The 12,154-nt window shown below is 37.0% G+C and overlaps 1 protein-coding gene across 1 annotated transcript in view; it reads right to left on the bottom strand.

Annotated features, from left to right (window-relative positions):
- Positions 1-4,693: 4,693 nt before the first annotated feature.
- LOC110723732 overlaps positions 4,694-12,154 on the bottom strand; it is a 30,775-nt gene continuing 23,314 nt past the window's right edge. Inside the window, exon 21 of the mRNA XM_021903102.1 lies at positions 4,694-5,165. Coding sequence (XP_021758794.1) covers positions 4,960-5,165 — 206 coding nt within the window. The 3' untranslated portion in view covers positions 4,694-4,959. The remainder of the gene's footprint in view (positions 5,166-12,154) is intronic.

Genomic DNA, 12,154 nt, shown 5'->3' with positions numbered 1-12,154 from the left:
GAATCCATTTCTTCCTTCATTGCATCGAGCCACAAATCTTTCTCTTCAAGAGACAACACTTCTCGATAATTTTCTGGCTCTCCATCCTCGGTGAGTAGAATGAACTCTGAGCTTGGATACTTTGTTGAAGGCTTGTGCTCTCTGGTTGACCTTCGAACATGTGTATCCACAACTTGAGGGGTAGGTTGCTCCCCCTGCTCATGAACCTCTTCATGTACTTCTTCCTCATTTGAGGAAGACTCATCATGATCAACACCATCATCCTCATGAACGCCATCATCATTATGATGAATTGGTACATCACCATCAGGTTGTACCTCACCAACATCTTCATGATTCTCCTCAACATTCTCATTTGCAGGCTGATTTACAGGTGTAGGAGAAGAAACATCATCAGTAGTATCAAAAGACAATTCTGAAGTAGAAGAATACCTTGTACTCAGAAGATCTGCACCCTTCTCATGCTCAAAGAATACTACATCTCTACTTCTCACAACCTTCTTTTTTTCAGGATCATATAGTCTGAAACCATACTCTTCATCACCATAGCCAACAAAGACACATGGATTAGTCTTGGAATCAAGCTTCGATCTTTGATCTTTCGGCACATGCATGAATGCCTTGCATCCAAAGACTCTCAAGTGTGAATATGAAGGATCACACCCTTTCCATGCTCTATCAGGAATGTCAAAACCAAGAGGAACTGATGGAGAACGGTTGATCAAATAAACGGCACACTGAACTGCTTCAGCCCAGAATGTCTTAGGAAGGTCAGACATTCTAAGCATACATCTCACTTTCTCCATAATGGTTCTGTTCATCCTTTCTGCAACTCCATTGTGTTGTGGTGTACCAGGCTCTGTCTTCTCATGTCTTATGCCATGCTGTGAGCAATAATACTTGAACTCTTTCGAAGTGTACTCACCACCATTGTCAGTTCGAAGACGCTTCAACTTTCTTTCTGTCTCCCTTTCTACCATGGAATGAAATTTCTGGAAGACCTCGAACACTTGGCATTTTGTCTTCAACATATACACCCAAGTTCTTCGAGTAGCATCATCAATGAAAGTGACAAAATATCTATTGCCACCAAGAGATTCAACTTCAATGGGACCACAAACATCGGAGTGTACTAACTCCAACTTGGCTTGCTTTCTAGTAGACTTCCTGGAAAAGAAAGCTCTATGCTGCTTTCCTGCCAAACAATGATCACAAGGGTCAAGAGAAACAGTTTTATCAACAGGAATCAATGTTTTACCTGCTAAAAGTTTTAATCCCTTGTCACTCATATGTCCCAATCTTCGATGCCACAAATTAGGAGAATTCTTCTCTTCCACTGCATTAATCTCACCAGAACATACACTCAAATATGTCTTGTACAAAGAGCAACACAACTCACCCCGAGCGACTGTCATCGAACCCTTAGACAACTTCCACTTACCATCACCAAAGGTATGTCGGAAACCCTCTAAATCAAGAACATTAGCAGACAACAAATTAAGGCGTAGATCAGGAATATGGCGCACATTCTTCAATGTAAGCACGCACCCAACACTTGTCTTCACACGAATATCACCTAGCCCAACAATGCTTGCTGAGCTCTGATTTCCCATCTTCACACTACCAAAATCACCAGACTTGTAGTTCATGAAGTACTCTCTCTTGGGAACACAATGGTATGAAGCCCCTGTATCTACTAACCACTCTGTGTCTGAACTGTCAACATGATGACACTCACTAGTTGCACAAATCAAAGTGACCTCATCATCACTTTTGGAAGCTGTTGCTGCAGTGTTTTTATCATCTCCCTCTTTTTGTGAATCATTCTTCTTTCTCTGTTCCTTTTTCAAACGGAAACAATACTTCTTGATATGACCAGGCTTCTTGCAGTAGTGGCAGGTATTCACATTTCTTCCATCATTGGATTTGGACCTACTCCTTGAGTTATCACGACCTTTGGGACCCTTACTCTTGCCTCTTCCTCTATTCTCAACAACAAGAGCGTGTGAATTATCAACTCCCATCTTCTTTCTTCTGATTTCTTCATTAAACATGCTATCTTTGATCACATCCAAAGATAACACACCATCTGGAGCAGAGTTACTAATAGTCACAACCAAGGTCTCCCAACTATCTGGCAAAGAACTCAACAAAAACAAAGCCTGCAGCTCATCATCAAGAGTAACTTTCATAGTAGTCAACTTGTTAATAATATCCTGAAAATCATTAAGATGCTCAGAAACAGACTTTCCATTTTTCAATTTCAAATTAACAAGTCTTTTAATCAATGAAGCTTTATTATGGGCGGTCTTCCTTTCATAAAGACCTTCTAACTTCTTCCACAACTCATAAGGGTCGGACTCTTGTGACACATGGTTGAATATGCTAATATCAACCCATTGCCTAATTGTCCCCAAAGTCTTCCTTTTCAACTTTTCCCAATCTTTAACTTCCATTTTATCCGGTTTAGATGGTTTAGAAACATTTCCATCTTTATCAGTGACAGAGTCAATAGGGTCAAACAAGTCCTTGCAATATAACAAGTCTTCCATCATAGGTCTCCAAATTGAATAATTAGTTGATGTCAATTTAACCATCGAGCTACTACTACTCGACTCCATAATGTGATTATATTAACCACGGCTCTGATACCAAGTTGTAGGGATCGGAAGAGGTCACTACGACTCTCACAAAATCACCAACTCAAGACAATCAACCAATAATTCAAACAAATCAACCCAAATTATTTCACAACCAAATAACCACACACACAACCAGCAATAATGCAGTAGCAAAATAACAATAGCACCAACAATAATAGGAAGAAAAGATAATAATCAACACACGAGACTTTTACGTGGAAAACCCCTTCGATGTGAAGGATAAAAACCACGGGACCGTTAAGGAGTCCACCCTAACTTCTCTTATTGATAATTGAGGGTAAAATAAACCCAAATCAGTCTACAAAAGGTTTATACACCCATCAACAACAACAAACAATAAGAGATGAAAATTAGAGAACAAGAGGAGTAGAAATCACCCAAAAACAGTGCTTCTGTCCAAGGACGATTCTGACCAAACTAGAGCTCAAACGACGATCTCCACCGTCCAAAATGAAGCCCTTGATGTCAGGAACAAGCTGTCAAAATTTGAGGATGATCCAACGGTTGAATTTCCGGCAACGGACAAATCTCTAAAGGCTGTCCAGAAAAATCCGAAAATGAAATACTCACTTTCTCTCTCTTTTGTGTGTTCTCATTTTTTGTGAATGAATTCCACTCCTCACTTCACTTGGCTGCTGCCCTAATCTCACAAAAATTTTACCCCAAAGCTTTCTAAGAAAGCCACCAAAAATAAGCCCAAAAAGACTTACTACAAACTAGCAAAATGTAATAAAATTTGACCAAGTAAAATGGGCCAAATACAAAATACATTTTACCACAAATTGGGCTGGACCCATAACAGATCTCAGGCTATTTGGGTTCGTTCGGCAGAAGGCGTAAAGATGGTGGTGGCTGTGATGGGTTTCGGATGGTGGTCGGAGTGATGGTGACTATGACGGTGTTGGGGTGGAAGATTGGAGAAGATGTTAATAAAATTTAAAAAAAAAAAAAAAAAAAAAAAAAAAAAAAAAAAGAAACACATGTTAGACTGTTAGAGTTACTAACGTCTTCAAAACCGAATAGTAGTATAAAATTAATTTATTTGGCAAGGGGGGCCCACAAAAAGCAACTGATTGACAAAATTCATCAATCAGGCTGATTGCCTGGGTTTGCCTCAAGGTTGGGTCTACAATACGGGTCATATACTCACTTTTGTCATAATGTAGGAAACTTATGGCCTAAAAATAGATTTATTAAACATTATAAAATATTATTGAAAATAAAACTTTACCCAACAATTTTATCCTTAAAAATCTATCTAAATTTTATTGAGAAACAAACTTTTTTTCTTGCAAACTCTATTTAAATGATTAAATCTATCCAACATTAAATTTTTATCCCAACTCTATCTAAATCTATCCAACATTAAATTAGTATCCTATGTTTCATTACAAACTCTTAAATAAATCGGGTTCACATTAAGTTATTGTGAACCACTAAGAGTAGTGTTACTGTGGTCGTTTTATTAATAAAAAAAAAGGTCAATATGTTAAAATAATGGTTATTGTATTAAAATAAAAGTGATTGTGTTTTTATAAATGTCACGAGAGAATAATTTGTTTAATGAAAAGTTTGAAATACTAGTCAATATGAATAATATAGGTCACTAAGTTAAAATTAAGGTCATAACGTCATACTTCAGATTTGCAACAATAGTAAAAATCACACAAAATTTATTAAAGGTTACTATGTTAAATTAAGGTTACTATATTTAATATTAGGTCACTGTGTGTGTAGTCTGTGTTCTATACAAAGTCAGTTGCGCACGTGTAGTCATGTAGAACTTCAGGTCCATCATAATATTATCGTGAACCAGACTCACACAAGTTTTTCCTAATGTGTCATACTAATAAATAATAATTAATGCAACACTTGGCATAATATTAGAATGTCTTTTGTGACCTGATTAAAAATTTAGCTTTATATACGGAGTATTAGTTATGATATATTAGGTGTGCAAACCTAACATAAAACTTTAAAAATTGAATGAAAATTATACAAAATTAGAACTCTAGAAAATTGATACAGAATTAATACGAAAAAAAATTCAGTGCATTATCGCGCTTGCAGATACAAAATTTTACATTCAAGTTACAAAATTATTGTGTCAAATGAATGCTCCTTATTTGCCTTTTGTCTAACACTCGTATGAAGTATATAGATATCTATATATATATGACTATGTACAAAAAAGAATCACTAATATTATACCAAACAGGGTCGGATTTTCCTCCCTGGGCTTAGTAACTTGTACAAAAAAGAATTGACAAAAAAATATATTTAAATGCAAAATAGGCTAACCTTGATTCTTCAACTGCTTCAATAACATACGAACACTTTCAATTTGCTGACCAAGTTCCTTGACACGATCAAGGTGTTGTGAGGAAGTCTCTGATTCACCGATATCAGAAATCAGAGCAGCACATTTGGATTCTGTATCCTCAACTTCCTTCTCAAGCAAGGTTACGATGGTTTTCACAGATGGATGTGAGCTATTTACATGTTCAGATGATCCATTGCGATAGTACCGCGGCTATTGCAAAAGTTCAGAACCGTTATTACAACGGTAAGAGACGACAAATACGTCGTAAGCACAGCACTGTGAGAGAATATCTCTCTATCGGAGCTGTTAGAGTGGATCACGTACGCACTGAGAATAACTTGGCTGATCCTTTGACGAAAGGATTAGCTAGGGAGAAAGTCCATTTTTCCTCTAAGAAAATGGGACTATTGCCATTGAAATGAACCACACATAATGGTAACCCAACCTATGAACTGGAGATCCCAAGAAATAGGTTCAAAGGGTAATAACAAGTTATGGTGTGTTATGAGTTGAATATGTTCAAAAGACATAATTTCCTGAAGCGATGAAGGATGAGTTAATAGGAACTCTTAATGAAATCTATACTCCAATTTGGAGTGGAGTACCAAGCTACAGGAGTACTCTTGATAGATTCACCTATGTGAATGTGGAAGTTAGGCCGCTTCCTATGAAATGTGTGGCAGCATTTCTAGAGCATTCACTACACTGGGATAGACGTGCATGGCCGAAATAGCACGGGTCTAGAACAACACCAAGAGTAGGTTGTGTGTGGTACGTTGTCAGAGATAGGGTTCAAAACTTCGAGTCACCCTTGTTGAATCTGAATCGTACTCACTACGTCGAAGTTCAAGTTGAAAAACACTTCTGTTTATGCGCAACCTATATATGTATGGATTCTGCTCGAAAATGTTTTCAAAAAATTCAAGTGGGGGATTGTTGGAACAACAAGTGAGTGTGTGAATTTTGTGAAAAAACTCAAAGTCCCACATTGGTGGGAAATGAGAGTTTTACTCTCTTTATAATATAGAGAGTGGGCTAAAGGGGTGTGGCCCTTGGGCTACCCACATTTTGTGGAGAGGGAGGACCTATATGGTAAACCATCTATCACACACACGCGCGCCGAACCGAACCGAGCCGAGCCGGGCCGGGCCGGGCTGGGTTGGGTTGGGTCGGGTCGGGTTTATTAAATAAACTTATTTTTTGGACAAGGCTAATTGCGTGATTAGTTCCTTGATTTTTGCTAAACGTTTTTGACTGATTACGTTTGACCGTTTTTCAAAACTGATTAATGGAGCGTTAATCATGCAAACGTTTTCACTGATTTTTTGCTAAACGTTTTGCCACGCATTAATCTTCTGTAACCGTTTTGAACGTTCAACTTATGACCGTTTTAATTGCGTGATTAGTGCCTAATTAAACAGCAGCAGTTACGTTGCAATTTTTCCTATAAAAGGCGTGTTGATTTCCTGTTTTTTATACACAAAAAATACAGAAAGCAATCTTCTTCTCCTCTCTATTTTTCCTCACAAAAACAAAACCCTCGAGCAGTTTCATTTCTTTTTTGGTGTTTAGTTGCCCGGTGGTTTTGTGCAGTTCCACCGGTATAATTACAATAGAAGAAGGCTGTTTTATCCTGGGGAACATCCGGTTGTTGTACGAGCTGCTTGCACAAATTAAAGGACAGTACCGTGAATGTTCTAAAGAAAGCGACATAGTCCGCGACTCAGTCTATTTCCCGGTAACTTTGTTCTGTTTTTATTGTTTACAGCAGTTCGGTTATTAACAAAGGTTGTTGGCCAACAGGGTGGAGTAAGAGGGAAATATTTCAAGCGGTACATAATGCCAGGAGTTTTGAATTGGGTAAGAATAGCGAGAGATTTAGTCTTTAGGTTCAATGCGAAAAAAGAACGAGTATTATCCAAGTAAAGATACACAACATCTCCAAAATGATTGAAACCAAAAATCATAAGTCGTTGTGTAGTAGTTGGCCAGTTAATAGCAGTAAGATCAATCTGTTGGTTGACGCTCCAGCTCCAAACACCGTTGGCGTAGTCGTTTCGATCCCAGTATGAAATTGTTGAATTATAAGTTGGTTTAGTGGCCTCGTAAAGCCGGATGTAGCCCCGAACATTGCTTATCCAGTATAAATTATTTTTCTTTAATAACTTTAATTGATCAGGAAAGTCGATGTAGTCAAATCGTCCAGGAGTTTTGAAGGGATCATGTACAATAATGATTTTCTTGCTGACCCAATGGAGCTTCCCATTGCAATCCACGGCGTAGTGACTTCTAACACCCCAAATAGGACTCCTCAAAACCTGATCGAAAGGGGAATTTACTTCATAGTGTGTCCACTTGCCGCTTCTTGAAGAGAAGACTGATACATCTAAAGGTTGATACAGATGATATTCAAACAACGGGACCTGAGGTTGAGAAGCAACCACCACTTTGTATTCATCCTCCCTACACAAGAACCCACTAAAAAGATTAACGCTTTTTCTATCATGTTGTAACGGATACGGAGGAAGAATGAATTTTTCTTCTGTTAAGGCGTTATATATCATCAGTTTTTGTTCAAAACCAGTTTCGTCAATGTTCATCAACAGCAAGTCTTTGGACACTTGTAACACACCATGTAACGAACATTGCAGATTTTCGAAACCCAAACTAATTCCAAGGACCTTGTTGTTAACATCTTCGTTAGGCATAAATTTTGTTATACATCGCTCTTCATATGGTTTTAAATCTGTTTTAACACCACGATGATGTATAAGAGCGCCAATTAGTATATACGAGTAGTTGTTTTTACCGTCACCACGATGCCTACAATAACGTTCCTTGAAGTGATCCTTAGAAATCAAAGAAAGCCAATGCTTCGAGACGGCCTTACATTGATGAGCTGCTCGCAGCGGCAATCGAATCAAGATTTCGATCATCAAATCATCACTTAGATCTTCCATGTAGCTTAGTGATGCTATTTAATTTGGATCGGAGGAAAATAAATATATATGAAATTACTGACTTCTCAAATTAAATAAAATTCAGTACCTTATTTATAATAAGAAAACTCCTAACCAATGTTAGTCAACAATCTAACTAGTTTCCTATACATTAACAACTTAGATCGTTTTTGATATCATACAAAATACCAATATGTACATATATCTTAAACCAATAGTAAATATTATTGACATGTTTTCTTAATCTTTACCCAGTATTTAATTTTAGCTTGAACTTTATTTATTTATTTATTTTTAGTAATTGTTGATTATTACTCTGTAATACGTGATTACGTAGTACTCCATAATTTTTTTTGGGACTTAAAAAAAATACATCCGGTGACATGGCAAGTGACAATATATACTTCGTACATGAAATTGCTGGAGTTAGAGTGTGATAAATATATGGTTGAATATGATGAATTTAAAAGTGTTTTTTTTTAAGTTAAATAGTTTTTTTATTATTATTATTTTTAATATATATTTTACTATAATCAATTATGTTATTATTTTTTCAATTTAATCCAAAATTAAACATTTTTTTTAATTTTAACTAGTTTTGTGTCCGTGAGATGCCCGAGTTGTTTATGGAATTTTAAGATAAAATTATATTATAATTCAATTTAATTGATTGAAAATAGAATTCTAAATTAATTTTTTTTCTACAAAATTTATTTATATTTATCCAACGTGGTACGACACTTGGCGAAAAGTTAAAATAGTATACGATGATGTCTTGTGACCTAATTATAAGTTTATTATTTGGTATTTTATCGAAAATAAAACTCTAAACTAACCCTATTTTTAACTAACTTTTTTATTTTATGAATCTATTTAAATCTATCCAAGGTGGCGCGACACTTGGCGATAAGTTAGAATGCCAAGCGTCACCATTTCGTCACCTGACTAAAAGTTCAGGTTTATATATTTGGTCTTGTATGGACCCGGTCTACATTAAATTATTGTAGACCCAAAATTTGACACTTTCAAATAATATAATCACATTCTAGATGATATAATCACATTTTTAGATGATATAATTATCTTTTTGTGAGTCATATTTTGAATTATATAATCTCATAGTACATCATTTAATGAGATTATATAACTATCTTTAAGATGATAAAATTTAAAAATCATCTTTTGAATGATGTAATTTACTATTTGATACTTTTTATAATGATAAATTCACTTTTTGAGTGATACATATACATAACAGTTTCAGGATGATATAATCACTTTTGTAGTAATATAATCACATTTCATATGATATAATCACATTCGTATGGTATAGTAGAAGGTTGGGGAGGAAATACAAGTCAATCAGGCTAATTTACAGTTTGTGTAAATCAGGGGTTAATTTCGTCTTTTCAGTCATATTAGTAAGGGTAGTTCGGTCAGCTTGTGCAAACGTTGATATTCATTGCCGTTACCACAAATCCACCTCTCTCTCTCTCTCTCTCACTCTTACTCCCTGCAAATCCACCCCACTCCCTGCAAATCCACCTCCTCCTCCTTCCATTAAAATCAATCAACAAGCACTCCAACAACAACCCAAAAAATTAAATAAAAATGCGAATGGGAGTAATCGGTCACTCAAAACCCAGAATTTCAGCTTCCAATCCTAACAAGTAACAACCACCATGAAAGCTTGATTAACCTCATCATCATCATCATCATCATCATCATCATCATCATCTTCATTCTCACTCCCTCAATTACCACAATAACCACTCAATTCAACCCCCAATTTCTCTCAACCTCCATTTCTATGCAATGAAACTCAAGCTCCAAAACCCATCACCCAATTCTGAAATTCCGCAAAAACCCACCTTATATGGCAGTTTAAAATGTCGCCGCAAATGAAATGCTTTCCCTAAAGGGTTTATATGGCCCTAATTTACACTCTATTCAAGTAGGGTGTCTTTTAGTTTCGCCGCGAAGCTGCCATTGTTGGGAAGAAGAGGACGACGGGAAGAACTGAAGAAGAGGACGAAGATCTTGTAGGGATCGGAAGAGGTCACTACGACTCTCACAAAATCACCAACTCAAGACAATCAACCAATAATTCAAACAAATCAACCCAAATTATTTCACAACCAAATAACCACACACACAACCAGCAATAATGCAGTAGCAAAATAACAATAGCACCAACAATAATAGGAAGAAAAGATAATAATCAACACACGAGACTTTTACGTGGAAAACCCCTTCGATGTGAAGGATAAAAACCACGGGACCGTTAAGGAGTCCACCCTAACTTCTCTTATTGATAATTGAGGGTAAAATAAACCCAAATCAGTCTACAAAAGGTTTATACACCCATCAACAACAACAAACAATAAGAGATGAAAATTAGAGAACAAGAGGAGTAGAAATCACCCAAAAACAGTGCTTCTGTCCAAGGACGATTCTGACCAAACTAGAGCTCAAACGACGATCTCCACCGTCCAAAATGAAGCCCTTGATGTCAGGAACAAGCTGTCAAAATTTGAGGATGATCCAACGGTTGAATTTCCGGCAACGGACAAATCTCTAAAGGCTGTCCAGAAAAATCCGAAAATGAAATACTCACTTTCTCTCTCTTTTGTGTGTTCTCATTTTTTGTGAATGAATTCCACTCCTCACTTCACTTGGCTGCTGCCCTAATCTCACAAAAATTTTACCCCAAAGCTTTCTAAGAAAGCCACCAAAAATAAGCCCAAAAAGACTTACTACAAACTAGCAAAATGTAATAAAATTTGACCAAGTAAAATGGGCCAAATACAAAATACATTTTACCACAAATTGGGCTGGACCCATAACAATCTCCCCCTCCAGCCCAACACGGGGAAGACCAACACGCTTCAAGCATCACTTGAAGCTCATTCCCACAAGCTTGCTACAAACATCAAGCTTGCTTCCGGGAACCATCTTAGTCAACATATCTGCACCATTCTTGTCGGTGTGGACTTTCTTCAGTTTCAAATGCCTTTCTTCAATCACATCTCGTAACCAATGATATCGAACATCAATGTGCTTGGTACGAGAATGGTACATTGCATTCTTACTCAAATCCATAGCACTTTGACTATCACAAAGCACTACATATTCTCCTTGCTTCAAACCCAACTCACGAAGGAACCTTTTAAGCCATAGCATCTCTTTGCCAGCTTCCACAGCTGCAATATACTCTGCCTCAGTTGTTGACAATGCTACACATTTTTGTAGCTTGGATTGCCATGAGATGGCTCCCCCTGAAAAAGTAAACACATAACCTGAGGTAGACTTTCTGTTATCAAGATCACCTGCCATGTCTGCATCTGTATATCCTTCAAGTAAAGGTTTGCCACTTCCATAACACAAACTTAACTTGGAAGTGCCCCGCAAGTATCTGAAGATCCACTTTACTGCTTCCCAATGAGCCTTACCCGGATTGGATAAGTATCTACTCACTAATCCAACAGAATGTGCAATATCTGGCCTAGTACAAACCATAGCATACATCAGAGAACCAACAGCAGAAGAATATGGAATAGAAGACATACTTGCTTTCTCCTTCTCTGTTGTAGGACAAGCTTTCTTGCTTAGCTTGAAATGTGGTGCAAGTGGTGTACTAACAGGCTTGGCATGCTTCATATTGAACCTTTCAAGAACCCGTTCAATATACTTTTCTTGTGATAGCCATAATTTTCCCGCTTTCCTATCACGAGCAATCTCCATGCCTAAGATTTGCTTTGCGGGACCCAAGTCTTTCATGTCAAATGACTTGGACAAGTTTTTCTTCAAGTTGCTAATCATCTCTGAATCTTGTCCAACTATCAGCATATCATCTACATACAAAAGAAGGATAATGAACTTGCCACCAGGGAACCTCTTAAAGTACACACAAGGATCTGCAGAAGTCCGCTTATAACCATTACTTGTCATAAACGAATCAAATTTTCGGTACCACTGCCTTGGTGCCTGTTTAAGCCCATAAAGACTCTTTTTTAACTTGCAAACAAGATTTTCTTTCCCCTTTTCCTCAAATCCTTCAGGTTGCTCCATGTAGATTTCTTCATGCAAGTCACCATGTAAAAAGGCAGTTTTAACATCAAGCTGTTCTAACTCAAGATCAAGACTTGCAGCTAACCCTAGCACAGTTCTGATAGAAGTCATTTTGACAACTGGAGAGAAGATCTCAT

The sequence above is a fragment of the Chenopodium quinoa genome, unplaced genomic scaffold (genome assembly GCF_001683475.1).
Source record: "Chenopodium quinoa cultivar QQ74 unplaced genomic scaffold, ASM168347v1, whole genome shotgun sequence".
Classification (NCBI taxonomy): domain Eukaryota; kingdom Viridiplantae; phylum Streptophyta; class Magnoliopsida; order Caryophyllales; family Amaranthaceae; genus Chenopodium; species Chenopodium quinoa.
Note: the sequence above shows the minus strand (reverse complement) of the source record. Positions and strands in the feature narration are given on the sequence as shown.